This window comes from Equus caballus, chromosome 3 (genome assembly GCF_041296265.1).
Source record: "Equus caballus isolate H_3958 breed thoroughbred chromosome 3, TB-T2T, whole genome shotgun sequence".
NCBI classification, from domain to species: domain Eukaryota; kingdom Metazoa; phylum Chordata; class Mammalia; order Perissodactyla; family Equidae; genus Equus; species Equus caballus.
Window position 1 is genome coordinate 1,442,966 of NC_091686.1, and position 23,876 is coordinate 1,466,841.

A 23,876-nucleotide genomic window follows, 5' to 3' on the forward strand; every position below is an offset into this window, starting at 1 on the left:
TGCTGTAAAACTCAAGGAAACTGGGGAGCTGAATGCAGTTCTGCCCTCTGAATGGCTGAGGGAGTCGGGATAAATACCCAACAGTCAGGGTTTGAGAGCTACTCCCCTGGCAGTTGACATCTTGGCTCTTTGTGAGTGGTAGGGAGGGCCCTCAGGCACAGACGCAGATGTGGAAGTCAGAAGATGGCAGTGACATTGGAGTAAGACCAGAAGGAGGTGAGGGAGTGGACCATGTGGATATCTGGGGGAGCCACTGTAGGCAGAGCAAGAGTCTATATGGAGACTCTGAGGTGGGCCCATGCCCACTCTTGGGTTCACGCAGACATTGCATTGCTACAGTTGAAACATGTAAGAACATTCTCATAAACACCTGCTCCTTGCAATCCCTTAGAGCAAAGACGCCCAGTATGGGGTCAAATATGGCTCTTTTCCCACCTGAGCTGAACCAGAAGGGCCCATCATCAGCCTGCCACTCCCAGCACTTGAGGGTTGCTGCCTGTCATCATTAATGCCCTTGACAAGACTTTACTGAACACGAGGCATGATGCTAGGCACAGTGGATAAAGCAGTGATCAAGGCAGACATGGTCCCTGCCTTATGCAGCCCACATTGTGGTTGAAGCTGCAGGTAAGTGAAGCTGATCCATTTTAATTCCACTAAAAGGACTTTAAGGAACTGGGGCATTATGGACATTGGGACAAAGAGACCAAAGGTATGGATCCAGCCTCCCTAGGCACTTGGCTCTCCTTTGAGTCCAATCTACTACTTGAGGCTGGGTCTGAGGCTTCTAGATTCATCCTTGTCTTCAGCAGAAAATCCACAAGGCCTCCACCCCCTGAGTTTCTGATTGTTCTTTTGTTCATTCAGAAAACATTATTGGGAACTACTCTGTGCCAGACACTGTGTTCAGTGTAAGGCCACAACTGTAAATAAGACAGATACAGGCCCTGACCTCAGGGAGGCTACAGTCTAATGGAATCACAGGATTAAATTTGGAAAAATATGGATGCCCTGAATTTAGGACATTTGAGGGCAGCACTTACACTGGACATGACTTTCAGAGGAAAAAGGCAAAACCAATAGGTGACATCAGTAGAGACTCGCTATGGGCTTAGCATTTGTGTATGGTGTCTCTTTCCGTTCTCACACCTACCTTGTGAAGTGGGTACTATTATTAAAATATCCATGGAGCAAGTAAAGAAACAGAGGCTTCAAGAGGTTAGGCAATATACTCAAGGTCACTCAGCTGGTAAGTGGTTGGGACTAGAACCCAGGTCCACCAGGGTCCAAAGACATCCCCTTAATCCACATGACACTGTGCTGCCCCTGTTATATTTTCAACTTATTTCACAAAACATCAACCATGTCCTTGATGCACAAGTCCAGAAGTCACCAGTGTACTGAAAAGGGGGAAAGCAATTGGTGGGCCAAAAGGCAGCTTCTTTATAACATGTGAGCAGTTCACCGAGGCCTCTCTGAAGCAGCTCTGAAGGCATGGTTGGAGCAATCTGAGCATTGCAGTCTTGTTAGCTACGAGAGGTACCACTCTAAGCCAGCTCGTGAGCTTAGCATTACATAATAAATAAGAACCTCTCCTTCTCTGGTACTCACTTGGGGAAGGGGTGAGTCAACAGATGGGAGATTAAAATACTGGGCACAAGATTAATACTGAGCCCGCTGCAGCAAAATTAACACTGCCAGCTGGGAGTGCTGCTGCTAAGTTCCCAGGGCAAGGGACCCGCATGCAGGAGAAGACCAAACATCCTCTAAATGCAGAGCTCTGTCTACAGACTCCATCCCCCAATCCTGAGGGGAGGAGAGCAGCCAACAGACTCTGGCTGCTTCCTTAACTGGGTTGCTTGTTGATCTCGTCTTGCTCTTTACAAGAGCAGTATCACATGGTGGTTAAGAATGCAGACTTTGGGGCCATGCACCTTGGGTCTGAAGCTCTCTTCTGCCACCCGCTAGCTGTGTGAACTCGGGCGAGTCATTTCACCTTCTTGCACCTCAGGTTTCTCATCATAAAGTGGGGGTAGCTATAGCACCTACCTCAGAGGGTTATTGGGGTTAGATGAGTTAATCATGTATCTGATAAATAGTAAGTGCTCATAATTGTTGGTTATTATTTCCTATAATGGTACTCCAATGTGAAATTAAGAACAAATCTGAAAAGATTTACAAAAGTTAGTCAGTTTGAGCATAGCCACCTGAAATGGATTGTCCATTCAACATTGCAACTGACTCCCAATTCCTCTGGAATTTGAAGATCAGCACTAATATAACCACCATCTTCTCTCAGGCTTGAGGAGATTTCTCTATTATTCATGTACAGAATTTTAAAATTTGGGGAGAAAAGCAGCCTGGTTAGAGACATCCCACCACCACCTCCGGCTCAAACTGAGATATATTAGACCTTGAGAAGGCCACAGCCATGAATACAAGGAGATAGGATGGAGGCCACACCTTTAGAACACACACATACCTTTCTCACCGCAAAGCTTATATTGTGCAGAACCAATTTCGGGCTGCCACTTTGCTCCTCTGGGCCAGTGACTCCCTGGGTTGGTGGACTCAAACTGTATGCCTCTGGCCTCTGTTTCTTGAGAAAATGCTTTTTCTGGCTCTGTACTTTCTTTAGGTCACTTTTCCTGCTGGTTTCTTGCTCCCATGTCAAGGTGGCATTTGCTAAAAGCAAGACAGTATCTGGGTCTTCTGGTTGGGTGACGTAAGATGGGGGGCTTTTATCTATGAGAATTTTCTAAGATCAAAGAAACAAAATTAACTTGGCAGACATCATCCATTTGCAAGAATCATCCCAATATATGTTCTAATGACCCAAAATCATAATCTTGGCAATTCTACCTAGGATATCCAAGAAAGATATTCTGAAGATATTCTCCCCAGGGAAGCTGCAGCAGAAATACTCTCCTAGATCATACTGTCTGGGACGGATGCTTCTTTAATCCCAAGGCCTATGTGGGTTACCCACACTGGAGAGTGCTGATCCCAGCTACGCTTTACCCTCATGCTTAAGATAGTCAGCTTTTGCCAGTCTTTGGGTGGTAGGCTTCATTGCTTAGCACTAATGTTTGTGAAACTAAGGTCACATGCTCAGTCTCTACTGTGTCCTCTTCCTAGATCCCCAGCTCAGTTCAATCAAACATTTGCTAAGTGCCTATTCTGTGCCAGATTCTGGGGTAAACAGCAGAAATGCAAATATAAATAAGGCATGGTTCGTGTCTTTGAAGAGATTAGAGTCTTGGGGGAGATGGGAACATGAACAGATCATCTCAGCAAAATGTGATAGGGACAAAACACTGTAACGACCAGAAAAGGGACACTTGGCTCCCAAACCTGGAGGTCCATGTAATTGATGCCTGAGCTGAGTCTGTACTGGTGCCGGGCAGGTAAGGGTAAGGGAGAGGAGAGAGGTTGAGAGCTTTCTAGTAGAGGGGACAGCATGAGTAAAGGCAAGGAAACATGCAACAGCATGGTTTGCTTGGGTGAGGAGCATGAAGCAAGCAATTCAGGGTTACTGAGGCCCAGCGTTCAAGGTAGGACAGGGATAGGAAATGAGGTGGAGACATAACTGGGGACCTGCTGATGGAGGGCTCAGGCTCAGCCTTGGAGGGGACAAGGATTCAAAGGTTTTGAGCAGATGAGTATCAGTGGTCAAACCAATATTTCAACAGCTCTCTTGGGGCTGAGTGAAATATGGATTTGAGGAGGAAAACGTTGGAAAAGGATGATTGGTTCATAAGCCACTGTGATAGTTCAGACGAGAGATGATGAGGCCTTGAATGAAGGTGATGGCAATATGGACAGAGTGGAAGTTGAGGAGTCAAGAAATAGCATTGTTCCTCTAGTCTAAGATATCTGACATCATAACATATACAATTAATGTGATGGTCTTGATAAAGTGATAACTCATCAGTGTACCTTCCAATCCAATCTTACAAACAGTGCCTCTTCAAATTGAGGGAATACAGCGATCAGGAGGTGAGTCAACAGAGCTCTTGATTGGTTGGATGTGGATGGTAAGGGAGAAGAGGGATACAGGCACCTAGGAGATTACGATAACGTCCAGATTTCTGGCTTGGGTGAAGAAGACCATTCAATCAGTTCACAGATGTCTCAACATGCTGTTCTTTTGACTGGAATGCCTTTCTCCGTCACCATTCCTTGCTTCAGTTTCAAAACCGCTTTATCTGCCCTTCTTGCATGTCACTTACAACTTTACTGAGTATAGCAATTACTGGTCCTAGTGGGAGGCTCTTGAAAATAAAGACTCTTTCTTCCTTATGTTTGCATTTCCCACAATGCCTTTAGTATAGGGAGCACACAGTAAATCTTTAATGAATGAATAAAATGACTAACTGATTGCGTAAATGTGGTGTCCCCACCACCCTCGTCATCACTCACATCACCACACCCATTATAGGACAAACTAGGTAGGTAAAGGGGGGATGGTTCAGCACAAACCCAACCCTACTCCTGGAACAACTTAAGATTTGTGGCTTGGAAAAAGAGTAGAGGGTCAGGAACATTGTCTCTTCATGTATGCAGACTATCTTATTTTTACTGAAAGGGCAGACCACATATAAAACTCTACCTATATCATCCTTGATGAACATTTATCAATCTAGCTCTGAATGGAAGGCCTTCTCTCAATGTGCGCGAGCCCACTGATGGGTTGACACAGCTTCCCCATATCTGAGCATTTCTCCACCCAAAAATGAGATCTCTCTTCCCTACTCACCCAGTGTTAGTTATACCTTCATTCTCCTTAGAGAGACCTTGGCTTCGGCCACTGCTTTGACCGAGAAAGGCAAAATTGCAATTGTAAACTTCATTACATTAAACATGGCAATCACACTAAATGCCTGAGGAACAAAAGAGAGGTATAGGGTTTAGGATGGGATGTTGCTTTGTCTCTGAACCATTATATCCATGGGGATTAAACTTGCTGAGATGAGAAATGGTGGCACCATTGGGATTCTCAGAGGAACAAGTTTTTGCATTTCATGGCTCAGAAATCATGGGTTGGCAAATTAAGGATAGCAACATATTAATCTATTTTGTTTTTGGATTTTCACCAAAATGGTGGGAAATGCATCTTCCTGTCCCTGTCAATCCAGAGAGCTTAAGGCCCAAGGAAGGTCGATAACTGGATGCATTTGGAAATCTCCATCCACGCTACATCTTTACTTGGCCTAGACCATTCACTCAAAATCCTATGCAGATTTTCCTTAATCCTCCCCTTCTCTCAGTTGCTTCAGAGGTGTCTGACCATTCAGAGCTAGAGCATCCTTCTCCACACCACACACAGCCCCAGGGTTGAAGGGGGAAGCTCCCTGGACCTGCCTGGCCCATGCTGGCTACTGGAGAGTGACCTCTGGCTCGCCTGCCCCCAAGGCCTGCCCTCCATGACCTACCTTCCCACACACCAGGGGCAGATTTGAGAGCCTTCGTTCAACTGCCATTTCAAAAAAATCCCCTCCCGTCTTCACTGAGTCTTCCTCACTCAGCCCTGCCTGGTGGGTAGTTAACGTCATATAGCCTCAATGAAGACAAGTTTCCACGCTCTGTTGGTGCCCCAGGGGTGCATGACCTCATCTTTCAGATTTCATCTTCTCATCTGTCTGACATCTAATTAGCAGCACCTCCCTAACCACCCATTTGAAAAATTAATAACACAACTTCCATCGACAAATCCAGAGTGATCCGGCCTGCTGTTGAAGAGGCCCCATGGACAGGCTTCAAGTGATCCTAGTTAGTTCATTAAGAGGATGATGAAGGATGCTCCCTTCATCACATCTGATCCTAAATACATCCCCAAAGAGAACTCAGCTCCCCCAGGCCGCAAAGCACCATCTTGGCTCAGAAAACCCAGGCCTTGTTTGACAAAGCACCCAGCGTTCCTGATGTGACCGAGGGTCTCAGGGCCGACCTCCCACTGACATGGCCCTGGCAGAGGAAGCAACTGCAAGGGATTCTGAATTTAAAGAAATATGAGACTTGCATTCAGGGAATTTGTTTTTGGTTTAGCTTTCTTCTAAATCATCAATTTAGAAAATATCAATGGTGTGTGCTCAATTTGGTTTCAAATTAATTTGCTTGGTGTATTGCTGGGGAAAAATTTTTTGTTTGTTTTGGACCATAGAACACAGTCACAATAATCAGGTATCATCCCCTTCAGAACACCATTGCCATTCGTTCTGGCTTTGGTTCATGGCTGGGGTCAAGCCCCTAGAGTGCTTGGGAGTAACCTGTGTGTGACGAACCTGAGAGGGCAAAGGCACCTCCTGAAGAAACAGAGCAGTAATGGGACAGACAACCCCACAATGGATGCTGGGCAAGAGCATCCTGCCTTCTCAGCCACCCCTCTTTGCCCAGAAGATCCCTGGTTGGGTGCACTCTTCCTATGCATACCTAGACTTGCTTATTTCATTCTCTCTCTCTTTTTCTTGCCTTTGGTAACTTTCCTCCAACCACTTGCCCTTCAGACAATGGGTTTAATATCTTAGTTATTTGGTTCTTTATTTCAGCCAGGGGCCAGCTTCCCTCTAGCTCAGAGTTTCTTTACCTTTGAATGCACAGGCCCCCTTGTCAAGAATCTGAGCACCTCATATTCATCCCAATTCTTCCTCCGAGGGTTTCAACCCAAATTTGCCTGGCCTGAGTGGGCATCAGGCCAATATGAGCAGCAAACACTTCCACAGCATTGATTGCACACTAGGCACTGTTCAGCGTGCTTTACATAAAAGAGCTCCTTCAGGCCTCACAGCCAGCCGCAGGGACTACTGTCACCCCATCGACACAACAAAACCAAGGCAAGAGAGGTTCCGTGAGCTGCCGTAAGTCATAGCTGGTAAGTAATACAACCAGGACTTAAACAAGGGAGGGCTCTGACCCTAACACCACACTGCCCCTCCCAATACTTCCAACTCCACCCACCCAGAGACTGTCTACAAACACCCACTCTTGTAGTATATGTATGAGTAAAACAACCGAGTGCTCATTTGGTTTCAATTTTGTTTTCCAAACGTAAAACTGTGTTCCAAATTTAACTGCTACTTCTGCCCTGCCACAGACCCAATGAGAATCACTGCTGATATCCTAGGCTCCTTGTCAGCCCAAGCGCCTCCTTTTAAAAGTCGAGACATGGCCTCGCCCCTGTGATTGGCTGTGCTGATGCCAGCGCCAGGCAAAAGTCGGGAGGGGCACTTGCCGAAGTGTGGGTGCAAGAGTGGCCGGCTCTCGGGGTGCTTCTTACCACTGGGGCAGTGAGCTTGCGTCTCAGGAGGACGTGGCAGGTGAAGGTCAGAACAGTGGCTATGGTGGACGCAATGGGGGCTAGCGCTGAGTTGCCACTTTGGACAAATCCAGCTTTCTCCAGTAATTTTCTTTCCCTCTTCCTTAGATCTGCGAAATAGAAAACAGTCCTCAGCACTGTGGTCAAGAAGCCCTATTTGAGTCAGTGACATTCAGAGGAGACCTAACGTCAAGACAAAGCCACCATGAACATCCTAGGCATTCCAGGTAGATGGAACAGCAACTGCAAAGATCCTGAGACATGAACGAGCACGGATGCTGTTCTAAAAACAGGCAGAAGTTTTGCGTCGCTCAAGGGGCATTATCAAGTGTTAGGATAAGATGTGATGAGGTCAGAGAGCTCAGCAGGGGCCAGATCATGCTCACCTAACAGGTCATATGAAGGAATTTGGCTTTCATTCAAAAGTCCTAAATTTGAATAATCTAAATGTGATAAGAAGCCACTAAAGATTTTTTAGCAAGGAGGGCAGGATCTGATTGACATTTTTAAAAGATCACTCTGGATGCTGGGTGCATAATGGATTTTGGGGGGAAGGAAGAAAGCAGGGGTTGCATCTGGAAGTTGTCACAGTCCAGAAAGGAGAGAATTGGCTTGGATGAGGGTGGCAGTGGAATGAGGAGAAGCAGACAGATTCCAGATATATTCTAGGGGTAGAGCCAAGAAGCTTACAGCTATTTTTGAGCTTAGTTAGCATCCTCCCTTAATTTTAAAAGCAGAGACCCTTTTCCTAATCATTTTGTGTAGGTCTCATGGCCTTGCACATAGCACATAGTAGGAACTTGGTAAATATTGATTGAATTAAACTGACTTGAGTTAAATTGCATTAAGTCAAATGGAGTCAAATTTAATTAAGTCAAATAAATTGTATTGATCTGAGTTCAGTGTGTGAAGAAGTATTTCTGGGGTTCAAAGAGGGTCCCTTAGGACTACTGGTGTCCCAACCTGGGGTAATTCCTTTGGCAAGCGCAGAAGAAGATTTTCTAAAGCCGCTCCCTAAAACGTGGATACACAACTTCAGGCCCAATTACATGCTGGTCTAAAAGTGTAATTGTGGGTCCAGAGAGTCAGTTCTAACAGTGGTTCAGATCATTAACCGGCCAACCACCTGAGTCTGTGTCAGCAATTATGTAAATGTTCCCTCAATTAGATTTGCATTTATATTTGATTGAAATAGTTTTAACATCCTCTTTTAAAAAATCCAGCTATATATGCATCCTCATATCTGCCCAAGGAATGTCAAGTCCTTGGGCCATCCAATCCCGGTGAGGCTGTGGCAGGCAGGGAGGAGATATGTGTAAGTGTGAGTGTATGATTGTGTACATGCAGACGTCTTCTAAGACAAGGAAATTGCTTGAGACAGTTCTTCTCCTGCTCATAATGTTTTAGTGGATTATTTTTGTAAAAGGTAACAGGTCAGTACCAGCATCCTCATGCCCCAGTAAAGGTGACCATATGTCGCTCACCTGCTAAGCCCTTGGGTTCACCAGAGCAGATGCCTGGGTTTATTATAAAATCTCCGTAATTCTTCAAAAAGGCTGCAGAGCAGCTCAGGGGGTCTTCTCAGGCCCTTTCTGGAATGCCTGGCCCCAGGAACCTTAAGAATCCCTTAGAAGAGCACATTCTACAGCATAAGTGGTTGTTTAAGCTGCTGCTCATCCTACCTCGAATGGTGTTGGTAAAAGATTTCTCCCAGGCGTACATTTTAATCAGCTTGATGCAGGTCAGAAACTCATTCATTGTCTGAACTCGCTTGTCTGTCACTGAAATTGCTGATCTTCGGAAGGCTGAATTGAGTTTAGCCAGAAACATCTGAAATCAAGGTACAAACACTGTGTTCAGAGAGAATTGCTGAGTTACAGTTGGCCTAAAAATCCAGAGGTCAGAGTATAAATGTCAGGAAAAGTTCTAAGAGAAGTTGGCCTGAAATTCTCAGTCAAGTTCTCCCCATGAGTTGTGGCAGCTGATATGGTCTGGGGACACCACTGGAGCAGGTGATACAAATCCAAGAATTGCCAGGATGCAAGGGACATGCTGGAGACACTGACAAACTGAAGAAGCATGACCCCTCCCCAAAGGCATTCAAATTGAAGTTTTTTTTTTAACAAAACTATACTGTGCCAGCAAAAGAAAGCACATCTGTGAGCACAAGGTGGGGGCACAGGCTTCAGGTCCATGCCCTGGAAACAAAGCCTTCTAGCCAATTCAGCGAGAGTGTGTGTGAGAAATGCAAGTGTAAAGAACTTACAATTACAAAGACCTGTCATTACCTGGATGGGAATGAATATGATGTACACAGATATTCCAATGAGAGCTGTGGGCCCCAGAATGAAAAAGGCATACACTGCACAACCAACCATTAGGATAGGGATGGTAGCTGGCAAGGGACAAAACAAGGCAGCTTCAAACAATGAATAACTATCATTTGATAGTATATTGAGCACCTGGAAAGAAAGCACACAGGTTCAAGCTTTAGAAAGATCACCCAAACATTTCCTCAGCCGAAGGCTTTCAGAATGGCTGAGGGCTCTGAGGAAAGAAGAGGAAAACTGCCTTAAAGAGAGAAGGGGGCTTGTCAGGAGACCACCAGCATAAGTTTTGTGGGTCTCATTCTGGTATGACTTTGGAAAGGCCAGTCTTTTAGAACTGAGAATCCATGAAGAAAGACATAAAGGGTATTGTTACCATCCAGGAGCATGCTGGAGAGGCTGCTACTGCCTATCCTGTATCTCTCTCTCCTTCTTCCTTACTAGCACAACTCTGCTTAGTCAGGGCAGCCACACGCCCAGCTAAAGGACTACATTTCCCAGCCTCTTTTGTGGGAGGAGTGTGGGCATGTGACTATGTTAAGGGCAATGAGATATAAGCCAAAGTGTCAAATGGGGCTTTGGGATGAATGCCTAAAGGGAGCCAACTCAACTTGGAAGACATAGTCCTTTTCTTCTTCTCTCCTTCCTCCTACTAGCTAACTGAATCATGGTTGGCATGGCTGGATCTCCAGCATCCATCTTGAACCATATGGGAGTCAGGTGCTAGGACTGTGGTGGAGAAAGATAGAAAGATTTGGAAGTCCCCACACAAGCCCTGGATTGCTCTCTTCCAGACTCCTTTCACATAGAGTGAAGTAAATTCATCTTATTTAATCCACTGTTATTTTGGGTCTTCTGTTGTATGCAACTGTATCTAATCGTAATTGATGCAGGATGCTTTGAATGTACTGAAAGAGCAATTGTAAGAAAGAAGCGAGCCTTTCTCTTACCTCACACTGCCTGGGGTTCCCTCGACTAGGGAAATTTTCTTGTATAAACAGTGAGGATTTTGTTGCTAAGGATTAAAGGCTTAAGAAAATGTCAACTCTGAAGTCCAACAGGTAGGGTCTTTATTATGGCTTTGGCATCCCAAATAGTACACAATTAGAATGATCAGATCCATGGGTCAATCAATTTTATTAAATGCCTATAGTCTGTTCTGTATGCTTCAGTGCTCTCGTGGACAATGAAAGGGATTGGATGAGGTCTCTCCTAAGCCCTGTTCCAACTGGAACAGGGAAGCCTTTCCAAATTCTCCAGCTATCTCTGAATTCCTGTGGTGTTTTGAGTTTTTACCACGTGACTTAGCAGGAAGCTCGGACATAATAAGCGGGACGTTGACAAAGAAAAGGAAGGCAGATGCTTCATCCAGGAAGCACATCTCACACATATTCAGAAAACTCAGGATTCAGTTTTCTAAAATTAGACTCCTTCTGAACCAGCTTACCTCACCGACAGAGATGTGTGTCAGCGTCTTGAAGGACACCAGGTTTTCAAAAACCAGAGTGGAGATGGCCACCTTCAAGCGGATCGCCGTGCGGTAATTTATAGCCCAGGCCAGGGCCCAAAAGAGGACTTTGGTAAACTCGGTGGCAAAAAGAGCTATGCAGAGCCCAGTGCCAACCCAGACATTCCTGGAGATGCTCTCGGTGTGCTGCAGGATTTGGTGAATGAGAACTGTCTGTAAAACAGTGCAGTGGAGAGAGGAGAGGACCACTGGGGCTTGAGGTGGCATCGGAGGCCCTAGATAATGTCAGCAAGCTGACTTTATGAGGCAAACTTTGAAATTAACTTCAGTGGCTGCTGCTGTGCTTGACAAAGATTAGCTTTATGAAAATTCTCCCCCAAGGAGCTCAAAGATAATGACAATGTACTAAACCTACCAGCTCGTAGAGAAAGTAACTAACGACATTGTTTGCCAGTCTGGGGACCTAGGAGACAAGGCAGAAGAAGGGCTACCCCTACTCACCTGCCCTACAGCTGCCATAATAATGCACAGGATGTTGGCCACTATATCCATCAAAACACGTGTCCTCTGGAATTTCCAGACCACGCGGCCCAGAGAGGCTTTCTCAGGACCCATCCTATCTACCTCTTCCTCCCAAAGGATTCGAAATCTGTGATGAGAGAACAAGAAGGAAGAAAAGGACTTAAATTTCCATTTGCTATTTGAAGCTACTCTAAGGGACAGACTCTTGCAAGGATGCTCAGCACAACCCTCATCCCGGGCAGCAGTGGCTTCAGATGAGCAGTGTTGGCTCTCCTTTCTTCCTTCGCAGGGTGGATGGGGCACGGTGAGCAGGAGGGAAGGCCCCAACGCAAGCATGAGCTGGCACCTGGCATCTGCGTGCTTCCAGGCCTTCATTTCCTGCTCCTGCTGCCCACCTCTGGCATAGTACCAGTTCTGAGAAAAAGACAGAGACAACAGGCAAATCACAAGAAAACTCTCCTGCAGAGCGCAGAGGAGTTTGTCCATATCAAAGATCCGAAAAAGGCCCGCGTAACAGGGGTGTGCTGGGTGAAGAAGGGCTGGCGTGACACCGGAGGCCACGCAGGGCCGAATCTCACGGGGCCACGTAGTTCTCAGGAAGGAGTTTAGATTTCATTCCGAGTGCAAAGGAGGTCATGGCAAGTTTTTAAGCCGATGTGACAAGATCATTTTACATATCTAAAAAAACATTCTGGCTGCTGTGAGAATGGTGGATTGTGGGAGGAGCCAAGGCAAAAGCAGGGCGACCACAGTAGGTGGTGTTGGCATCCAGGTGAGTAGTGGCAGTGGCTTAACGCTGGATTTAAGGAAAGGCAGACGGAGGGACAATAGGACTTACTGATGAATTAGATGGGGAGAAAAGGAGAAGGAGAATCAAGGATCCCAGTTTTCTGGCTTGACCCACTGTGTGCATAGATTTGCTTTAGATCTAAGATGCTTGTGAGTTATCCAAGTGCAGCTGTCCAGTTGGATGCTGGGTGTACGAGTTCTGAGTCTAGAAGGGAGGCATGGACTGAAGACAGTGTGTTATTCAGGGCATCAGCATGTGTTTGGTGTTTAAGCCTTGGAGTGGATAAGATCACTGGGAGCAAAACATAGCATGGAAGAGAAGAGGACCTCATTTGTTTGGGGTGGATGGAAGGAAACGTTAAAAACAGACAGAGAAGTAAGTCCTGGCCAGAGAGGTAGAAGGAAAATCCAGTCCTCCCTAATGGTCTGGTCCCTTTTTCTCCAGGCTCACTGCCAACTTCTCCAGACTGTGCGTTGTACAAAGTGCCACTGCCTGAGATTCCTGCAGGGCACAGAGGAGCAGAAGCACAGCCGTGGAAGCAATTGCAAGACTGTGACTGAAACTCCTAGGCCTTTAAGCATAGACTCCAGGCTAGGCCTTGTACTTTATTTACCTCATGTGGACAAAGAACAGGGGTTCCAGAAGAAGTAAACACAGGGAGAGGGCTTTGAGACCCTTCCAGCGTTTAAGACATTGTGGTTCATCAGAACCTCAGAGTTTAACACAGCTGTTAGAGTGGAGTTGATGTCTTTGTGCTGATATGGAAAAGTCTTGATAAACTCTTAACTGAAAATAGCAAAATAGTTAACCATTATCTAGCACACTTCATTTTTTGTATAAAGGAAAAAAACATGACCCTGTGAGAAGGCCGGAAGAAGAAGAGGCATTGATCTGCTGAAGGTGGTAGCACAGGATACGCTTAATCAGAGTAGAAACGATTCTGGACAGAAGCGCAGAGCATTTAACGGTGCCCACTTCCGTGGAGTGGAGTGGGAGCATGGTGGGGACTCTCCTGCTGGAACCTCCCTTGCCCTAACACTTTTGTAGTGAACGTGAATTAGGTTGAACCAATGAAATTTACATTTTTGCAGGTCAAAATTGTCACACGTTGGCAGTTTCGTTGGTTCACTCTAGACGTACTTCATAATATAAAAGTCCAATAATGATTTTTACAGTGAAACAAAACCTGACACCTGGAACCATGTGCAGCAGCTGGGGGGTCGGAGCAGCACGAGCAGAGTGAGACCCTTCCACCGCTGTCCTGCCGTAGTGCTCCTACAAACTGCTCACAGCCTTGCCACATGGTCCTCAGCCTCAGGCCATAGCTCACAAGCAGACCTTTCTACCCACAGCTCTCCCCAATCCTTACCTCCCAAGAGTTTGGACCCAGAAGTATAGTCAGCCCTGCCCCCATCTCAGGATTCATGGGTGTCAGTTTCCATACCAGGGAAATGGGCACACAAAAGGGCTCACAGGCCCCTACCTAGGGTGGGCTCCCCTCCAGAGGTGACCCAAGCAAATCCTGGTACCTTTTGGCGTTGGTGTCAGATGAGTCATACGGCGACAGCGGGGGCAGGGTGTCCACACTCAGCGTGTGCTTGTAGCCTCTGACCATGGCCGGTGTGAGCCAGGAAAACGTGGCGAAGGAGAGGAGCCCTGCATCGTCTATGGGGTTGGGCGCCAACCTGAGACAAATGAGACGCTCAGTGTTCCAGGACATTGGAGTCCTTGCCCTGAGTCCCTGACTTGAATTCGTAACTGCAGTAATAACCACAGCCGCTCTCAGAACCTGTGACTCGCGGCCATCAGCACTTCGAGCAGCAGCATGCCATACCAGCTTGAAAGAGGCGATCGCTAAATTTTCAAAAATTTTGCAAATCAGTTGTTAAACACAGCCAATATTACAAACTAGATTATATAAATTCAGATAAATTATCTTAAAAACAAAGGCATTAAATACTCAAAACTCATCACTTCCTAATTATTTTACTGGTGTCTATGCTCTTTTGATCATCTAAGTCTATCGTACGTGTGTGGCGGAAATACCATATACAATAGGGTGCTATGGAGCATCTCTTCCCAACTTTGCCCTCAGGGACATCACATTAGTAGCTTAAAATCAGCCATGGTAGAAGTATTTACCCCCTAAAAACTGATAAATGCTACAACCAGGGAATTCTTTCAGTGAGCCAGTTGGAGAACATTTACCAAGGTTGGAGACTCCTGACCATCCCATGGGAAAGAGGACACCTGCTCCATTTGCTGTGAGGAAATGGAGACCTGGGTGCTGACTGTCAGAGGAGTTGGGTGCGTGTCGTGTGCTCTCAGGAGGATGCGGAAGGTCCGGAGCAGGGTGTGCCACAGTGGGGGTGAGGCTTCCCCAGGAGCCAAGAGCTGGAGGCAAATTCACGGTTTATTGTGAGGGTGGAATGGATTAATACATGTAAAGTGCTACATAAATATCAGGTAGCAGATAAAGAAGGAGGGCGGGGGAGGTGAAAGGAAGGGGAAAGGAGAATAGGAGGAAGAGGAAGAAGAAAAGAAGAACGAGGAAAAGAACATGTTTTTGCCCTTGAGGAATTAACCACCTAAGATGGAATAAAAGTCAGAGACACAGAGTATTATCTACTCAGTTACTGAGTGTTGATCATATTCCAGGCCCTGCAAGAGCTTTCTATCTGTAAAAGATGGTGTCAAGATGCCCTGAGTCACAGACTCCTGTCACATCCACCTCTGATCTCAGCTACGGAGGACAGTGTTGTACAAGCTCAGGCTCATGTTGACAGCGCCCCATCTCAAATGTATGCCGTGCCTCTTCTCACTGTCTGTTTCGGGGCCCTTAGAATGTGTCCTTGCAGCTCCTTTCATCAAGAGGTCGAGTCTGTTTCTTCATACCGTGAATCTGGTCTGACTTGTGGCTTGCTATGACTGAGAATGTAGTGGGAAAAAATGGTGTACCAGTTATGAGCCTGAGTCTCAAAAAGCCCTATGTACTTTGATTCCTCCTCTTGGCAGCCTGCTGCGTTACTACATGATCAAGCCCAGGCTAGCCTGCTGGAGGGTGACAACCCTGTGGTCCACTTGCCCCCACTGTACCAGTCAACAGCCCAGCCAACCCTCAGAAGCAAAGCCACCTTCCTGACCTGTAGATGCATATGTAAGCCTGGTCAAGACCAGATGAAGCACTCAACTAGACTAAGTCCAAGTTGCTGACCCATCCATAAAATGGTAAGCTAAATAAATGGCAATTGTTTTAGGCTACTAAGCATTGAGGTGGTTTGTTATATAGCAAAATCTGTCTGAGTAACTTTGGGCAAGTTACTTAACTTCTCTGGGCCTCACTTCCTTACCCTAAGACAAAGATAATAACAGTACCTTCAGGGTGACTGTGAGGAGTGAATGAGAGGACGTTTATAAAGCACTTGGACAGGTCCTGGCACGTGGAAAGCTCTCCTTAAGCATTAGCTATTTTCTCCCTCTCACCAAAGGACAGGAGGAGTCAAGAAGTGTGTGGTCAGTAAATGAATAAATGGATGGATGGTTGAATGGATGGATGGATGCATGGAAAGACAAAAGGACAAGCATATAGAGCAGCAGCATGGGGAGCAGAGGTAGTGACCACTCTCCTGATAAACTGGAAACCATTCCTGGAGGTTCTGCCTTGGGCTCCCTCCAATCTTCCTCCTGGCTTACCTTGCATAGGGTCTCAATGGGATCATGGTCTTCAGGCTGGGGTCATATCTCTCTGCAAAGGATCTCCGCTGGCCTCGCCGGTCCAGATCTGAGATGAGGTAGGGGCCTTCACCCACCATCCTGATAGTAGTCTGGACCCCTGGGCTCTTGAACTATGGACACCTTCACTCTGCAGCAGAGAGATGAGGATACTCTGGAGTAGGATCAGGACCCCTCTACTCCATCCAGACCAGCTCCCTTGCTCCAATCTCTCAGAGCTGGTTTCACCAATTAGCTTTCCACAGTTATGGGAGACTGTGGCCAGAAGCCCTGCCACATCCCTCAACTCCAGCATGAGACTTCCTTTTTAGCAAAGACATTCAGTCCCTCTTCTTTCCCCTTTTGGGTTGACTGGGAGCAGAAAAGCCTATTATAGGTTTCCTGTCAGGAGCCAGCCCATGGCCAAGCCTAAGGCCAAGTCTGGCAAAAGATCCCCAAGAAGCTGGATTTGCTGTCTTAGTGTGATCCAGGGTGAATTTCATCACACACACACCACTTTTTCTCCCTTATTCTCTCAGATACCCAGGAACTCGTGCATCTAAATACCCCTGCGCCATACCCAAGGGTCAGAGAACTTCAACGAGGCCGCATGTCAGGACAAGGCACATCTGAACAATCCCACATTCCTCCCACTTCTGTGACCGCCCCCTAAAAGGAAAACTAACAATCCAGGTGGAGAGGAAATTTGTTGGAGCACCTGTCCAATCCATAAACCAACCACCCTACTCACAAATCACCTAAACCTGAAAAAGAGAGAACAGTCCTTAAAGGTTTTCCTACCCCTTGTTCCAACCCTTTCCTGAGTCCCAGCTCTATTCTTTCCTCTGGGTGCCATGACATCACCCTTCCCATATCCTATAGATAAATTCTGCTTTGTTACATAAACTATCTTGAATTGGTTGCTATCATTTGTAACCAGAGGCCTCAGTATTACAAATAAATGAGGGTCCTATCCCGTGATTTCTCTCTGCAGGCCTAATGGCTAAAACATCAAATAAACCAACTCCCATAAAGATTTTAGTGGTTGATAAACCCATGGCATGTCAGAGTTGAAAGTGTCTTCAGATGCAATCTTTTACAAACTCCTCATTGTACAGAAGATGAAACAGAGGCCCAGAGAGGGAAAGAAACTTACTCAAGAGTAGTAGCGACGTCAGCTTCATGGCTGATTAAGATTTCCCTCATTCACGTTTCCCACCACCCATGCCCAATGACTACAATTTGGCACCCATCCATGAACAAAAGTGCCTTTCTGGGAGCTGTGGGATCCAACACCATATGCCAAAGGACGTGGAAGGAGTTTCACCCACGCATGCATCAGGTAATATGCATACAGACCTCAGTCCCAGATGTGGACCTAGATGTGGCCCATGAACCGGCTCGAGTCCCTCTCAGCCATGGTCCAGGAGCCCCTAGAAAACACTGTCTTAGACAGTCACCCATGGATGAGAGAAGCTTTGGGGAAGTCCAGCTTCCAGTAGAGAAGTGTGAAAGCATATGAGTGAGCACCCAGCTTCCCCAGCTGTGCAAGACACCGACATAGAAGCCCATTTCTCTTTCACCACATCCAGAGAACTGAACTGTGGGCTACATGACTAGTCAGGGGGGAGCAAGAAGAGGTTAGAAGAGTGGCAAATAGGACTCTTGGAGGGCATTAAACACAAACTCTACTAATTTCATCACAAACTCCATCAAGAAGCCTGCCCACAAGCCACTGGACCCATGGATGCCCCAAACTGGCCCATGGGCACCCTCAGCACTCTGCTCATCACACCTACACATGCTGCCCACCCTGTCACCGGCTGCCTCTGAGCATCCCAATGGCAGCAGCAAGAGTGAGCCTTGGCAGACAACTAGTGAGTATGCACAGAAAGCTGGTGCAAATCTCTGGGCCAGGGAGAGACCATAAACTTGAGCTTTAGTGCCAGCTTTGGAAAAACAAAAGGGAGGCTGTCAGCACCTGGCTTGGTGTGTTGCAGGATGGAGAGAAATCATGCAAGCTTAAGAATTCTGTCACAAGACAGAGCAAGAAGCATGGAGCAGATGAATCCATAGAAGGTCTGAGGAAGCCTCAGAATTCCTAGCAGGGTTGACAGTAGGTACTTCTCTCTCAAAAGCAGTCAGTAAAGACTGGAGGGGTGACTGCACTTCAGACGCAAAGACAGCAGTGCAAAACTTCAAGGAACGTGACACCACCAAAGGACAGCAACAGTCTTCCATTAACCAATCCCAAAGACATGGAAATCACCTGATAAATTCAAAACGCAGATGGTCCTTGACTTACGATGGTTCAACTTTATGATGGTGTGAAATCAATATGCATTCAATAGAAACTGTACTTCAAATTTTGATCTTTTCCTCAGCTGGTGATTTGCAGTACAATACTCTCTGACAATGCTGGTCAGCAATGGCAAGCCACAGCTCCCAACCAGCCATGTGATCACAGGGTAAAGAACTGATATGCTTACAACCATTTCGGACATATAAAACCATTCTGTTTTTCACTTTCAGTAAAGTATTTGATAAGTTACATGAGATATTTAACACTTTATTATAAAATAGGCTTTGTGTTAGATGATTTTACCCAAGTGTAGGTTGATGTAAGTGTTCTGAGCATGTTTAAGGTAGGCTAGGGTAAGCTATGAGGTTCAGCAGGTGAGGTATATTAAATGCACTTTCTGTTTATGATATTTTCAACTACAATGGGTTTATCATGATGTAACCCCATTATAAGCTGAGGAAGATCTGTAACTGTTTAAGGAAAACTCAATGAGCTACAAGAAAACACGGAAAGACAATTCAACCAAATCAGGAAAACAATACGTGAGCAAAATGAAAAGTTTAGCAAAGAGAAAGACATCATTAAAAGGAAATACTTGAGTTGAAGAATACAACAAATGAAGTGAAAACTGTAATCAAGAGTATCAACAGCAAGGAGAATCTGTGAGTTAGAAGAAAAGAACTTGGAAAATATCCAGTCAGAGGAGAACAAAGAAACAAGAATGAAAAAGAGGGAAGAAAATCAACATGACCTATGGAATACCATCAGAAGAATTAATTTTAAAATTATTGCAGTTCCAGAAAGAGAAGAGAGGAAGAGGGAGTAGAAAGCTTATTTAGAGAAATAATGGCTGAGAATGTCCCAAGTCTGGAGAGAGGTTTGGATGTCCCAGTTCATGAAGCTCATAGGTCACCAAACAAATGCTGCTTAAAGAGCTGCTCTCCAGGACACATTATAAGAAAACTGTTAGAAATCAAATGCAAGGAATCTTAAAAGCAGCAAGAGAAAAAGCTTGTAACTTACAAGGGAACCCTCATAAGGCTAGACACGAATTTCTCAGCAGAAACCTTGCAGGCCAGGAGAGAGTGGGATGATATATTCAAACAGTTGAAAGAAAAAAACTGCCAACCAAAAATATTCTATCTGGGAAAGTTACCCTTCAGAAATAAAGAAGAAATAAACACTTTCCCACAAAAGCTGGGGGAGCTCATCACCATGTTCCTGCCTTACAAGAAATGCTGAAAGGAGTTCTTCGGGTTGAAATTAAAGGACACCAATTAGTAACATAAAAACATATGAAAATATCCAACACATTGGTAAAGGTAAGTATATGGTCAAATCCGGAATACTCTAATGCATTTTAACCACTCAATTCTAGTATAAAGGTTAAAGGACAAGAGTATTAAAAATAACTATAGCCACAATAATTTGTGAATGAATGCATGATATAAAAAGAGGTAAATTGTGATATCAAAAATATAAAAGGGGAGATTAAAAGGGTATAGCTTTTGTATGCAATCAAAATTAAGTTATCAGCATAAAATAGAATATTATGTCTATAAGACGCTTTATGTAAGCCTCATGTTAACTACAAAGCAAAAACCTAAAGTAGATTCACAAAAGATAAAGAGAAGGGAACTGAAGCATACCACTACAGAAAATCATTAATTCACAAAGGAAGGCAGCAGGTGAGGAAGAAAAGAACAAGGAAACTACTAAATAGCCAGAAAACAATAAGGCAACATTAGTAAGTCCTTACCTAGCAATGACTACTCTTAATGTAAATAGATTGCATTCTTGAATAAAAAGGCAGAGCGGCTTGATGGATTTAAAAAAATGAGACCCAATTATATGCTTCCCACAAGACTCTCATTTCAGCTTTAAGGACACACATAGGCTCAAAGTGAAGGGATGGAAAAAGCTATTCCCTATAAGTGAAAACCAAAAGAGAGCAGAGGTAGTCACACTTAAAACAAAACAAAAAAAAATAGACTTCAAGCTGAAAACTATAACAAGAGTTAAAGAAGGTTATTACGTAACGATAAAGGGGTCAATTCATCAAGAAGATACAATAATAGTAAATATATATGTACACCCAATATTGGAGCACTGAAATATATTAAGCAAATACTAACAGATCTGAAAGGAAAAATAGACAGTAATACAATAATACTAGAGGACTTCAACACCCCACTTTCAACATTAGATAGGTCATCCAGATAGAAAATCAACAAGGAAACATTGGACTTGAACATACTTTAGACCAAATGGACTTAACAAACACATGCAAAACATTCCATCCAGTGGCAGTGGGATACACATTCTTCTGAAATGCACACAGAACATTCTCCAGGATAGATCATCATAGATCAAAAAACAAGTCTTAACAAATTTAAGAATGTCGACATCATACCAACTATCTTTTTAGACCACAATGGTATGAAATTAGAAATCAATAACAAGAGGAAAGCTGGAAAATTCACAAATATGTGGAAATTAAACAACACATTTCTGAACAACAAATAAGTCAAAGAAGAAATCAAAGGGAAATTTTAAAAAATATCTTGAAACAAATGAAAATGGAAACACAACATACCAAAACATGTGGGGTGCAGCAAAAGCTGTATTAAGAGGGAAATTCATCGCAATACAGGCTCACCTTAACAAACAAGAACCCAAATAAGCAATCTCAAACTATACTTAACTGAATTAGAAAAAGAAGAACAAACAAAGCCCAAAGTTAACAGAAGGAGAGAAATAATAAAAATCAGAGCAGAAACAAATGCTATTGAAACAAAAAAGGCAGTAGAAAGGATCAATGAAACAAACAGCTGGTTCTTTGAGAAGATAAACAAAATTAACAACCCCTTAGCCAGACTTACAAAGAAAAAAAGAGAGAAAGCTCAGATAAATAAAATTAGAATGAAAGAGGAAAAATAACAATGGATACCACAGAAATACAACAGATTATAAAAGAATGCTACAAAAAATTATATGCCAACAAAATGGACAATCTAGAGGAAATAAATTATTAGACTCTTACAACCTCCCAAAGCTGAATCAAGAAGAAATGGATAATCTGAATAGACCAATCACAAGTAAAGAGATTGAAACAGCAATCAAAAGCATCCCAAAGAATAAAAGCCCAGGACCAGATGGCTTCCCTGAGGAATTCTACCAAACTTTCAGAGAGGATTTAATACCTATCCTTCTAAAGCTAATCCAAAAAATTAGGGAATATGGAACGCTTCTTAATGCATTCTATGAGGCCAACATCACTCTGATACCAATGCCTGACAAGGACAACACAAAAAGAAAAACTATAAGCCAATATTGCTGATGAACATAGATGCAAAAATCCTCAACAAAATTTTGGCAACCCAAATACAGCAATACATCAAAAAGATCATACATCATGATCAAGTGGGATTTATTCCAGGGACACAGGGATAGTTCAACATTTGCAAATCAATTAACATGATACACCACATCAACAAAATGAGGAATAAAAACCACATAATCATCTCAATAGATGCAGAGAAAGCATTTGACAAGATCCAACAACCATTTATGATAAAATCTCTTAACAAAAGGGGGATAGAAGGAAATTACCTCAACATAATAAAGGTCATATATGACACACCCACAGCCAACATCATACTCAATGGGGAAAAACTGAACGCAATCCCTCTGACAACAGGAACAAGACAAGGATGCCCTCTATCACCACTCTTATTCAACATAGTACTGGAGGTTTTGGCGGGACCAATTAGGCAAGAGAAAGGAATAAAAGGAATCCAAATAGGCAGTGAAGAAGTGAAATTCTCACCATTTGCAGATGACACGATCTTATATATGGAAAACCCCAAAGAATCCATTGGAAAACTATTAGAAATAATTAACAACTGCAGTAAAGTCGAGGGGTACAAAATCAACTTACAAAAATCAGTTGCATTTCTGTAATAAAAAACTTACAGAAAGAGAACTCAAGAATATAATTCCATTTACAATCGCAAACAAAAGAATAAAGTACCTAGGAATAAATTTAACGAAGGAGGTGAAGGACTTATACAATGAAAATTAAAAGACATCATTGAAAGAAATAGATGATGACATAAAGAGATGGAAAGAGACTCCATGCACATGGATTGGAAGAATAAACATAGTTAAAATGTCCATACTACCCAAAACAATCTACAGATTCACTGCAATCCCAATCAGAATCCCAATGACATTCTTCACGGAAATAGAACAAAGAATCCTAAAATTCATATGGGGTAACCAAAGACCCCAAATTGCTGAAGCAATACTGAGAAAAAAAGAACAAAGCTGGAGGCATCACAATCTCTGACTTCAAAATGTACTACAAAGCCATAGTGACCAAAATGGCATGGTACTGGTACAAAAACAGGCACACAGATCAATGGAACAGAACTGAAAGCCCAGAAATAAAACGGCACATATACGGCCAGCTAATCTTCAACAAAGGTGCCAAGAACATACAATGGAGAAGAGATAGTCTCTTCAATAAATGGTGTTGGGAAAACTGGACAGCCACATACAAAAGAATGAAAGTAGACCATTATCTCACGCCACACACAATAATAAACTCAAAATGGATCAAAGACTTGAAGTCCTGAAACCATAAAACTCCTGGAAGATAATATGTGTAGTACACTCTTTGACATCAAACTTAAAAGGATCTTTTCAAATACCATGTCCTCTCACACAAGGGAAACAAAAGGAAAAATAAACAAGTGGGACTTCATCAAACTAAAAAGCTCCTGCAAGGCAAAATAATCTAGGATCAAAACAAAAAAGACAACCCACAAATTGGGAGAAAATCTTTGCAAATCATATATCTGACAAGGGGTTAATCTCCATAATATGTAAGGAACTCACACAACTGAACAATAAAAAAACAAAAATGGGCAGAGGATATGAACAGACATTTTCTCAAAGAAGATATACAGATGGCCAATAAACACAGGAAAAGATGTTCAACATCACTAATCATCAGGGAAATGCAAATCAAAACTATACTAAGATACCACCTTATGCCTGTTAAAATGGCTATAATCACTAAGACTAAAAATAATGAATGTTGGAGAGGGTGTGGAGAGAAGGGAACCCTCATACACTGCTGGTGGGAATGCAAACTGGTGCAGCCAATATGGAAAACAGTATGGAGACTCCTCAAAAAACTAAAAGTAGGAATACCATATGACCCAGCTATCTCACTACTGGGTATCTACCCAAACAATTTGAAATCAGCAATCCAAAGTAACATATGCACCCCATGTTCATTGCAGTACTATTCACAATAGCCAAGACATGGAAACTATCCAAGTGTCCATTGACTGATGATCAGATAAAGATGTGGTGTATATATATACAATGGAATACTACTCAGCCATAAAAAAGACAAATTCATCCCATTT

The 23,876-nt window shown here is 43.9% G+C and overlaps 1 protein-coding gene across 21 annotated transcripts in view; it reads right to left on the reverse strand.

Annotated features, from left to right (window-relative positions):
• ABCC12 (ATP binding cassette subfamily C member 12) overlaps nucleotides 1-23,876 on the reverse strand; it is a 74,638-nt gene that overhangs the window by 39,281 nt on the left and 11,481 nt on the right. For 8 of the 21 annotated variants that reach the window (XR_011437287.1, XM_023636917.2, XM_014738498.3 and 5 more), the window contains 9 exons: nucleotides 16,116-16,284; nucleotides 13,952-14,107; nucleotides 11,612-11,759; nucleotides 11,090-11,323; nucleotides 9,604-9,777; nucleotides 8,998-9,145; nucleotides 7,277-7,425; nucleotides 4,776-4,883; nucleotides 2,483-2,758 (listed from right to left, as the gene is read on the reverse strand). Coding sequence is in view for 20 of the 21 variants with exons in the window: in XM_023636917.2 (XP_023492685.2) it covers nucleotides 2,483-2,758; nucleotides 4,776-4,883; nucleotides 7,277-7,425; nucleotides 8,998-9,145; nucleotides 9,604-9,777; nucleotides 11,090-11,323; nucleotides 11,612-11,759; nucleotides 13,952-14,107; nucleotides 16,116-16,234 (1,512 nt within the window). In the remaining variant the exon portion in view is untranslated. The remainder of the gene's footprint in view (nucleotides 1-2,482; nucleotides 2,759-4,775; nucleotides 4,884-7,276; nucleotides 7,426-8,997; nucleotides 9,146-9,603; nucleotides 9,778-11,089; nucleotides 11,324-11,611; nucleotides 11,760-13,951; nucleotides 14,108-16,115; nucleotides 16,285-23,876) is intronic. The other 13 variants (XM_014738499.3, XM_070262907.1, XM_070262909.1 and 10 more) reach the window with 5 other exon arrangements.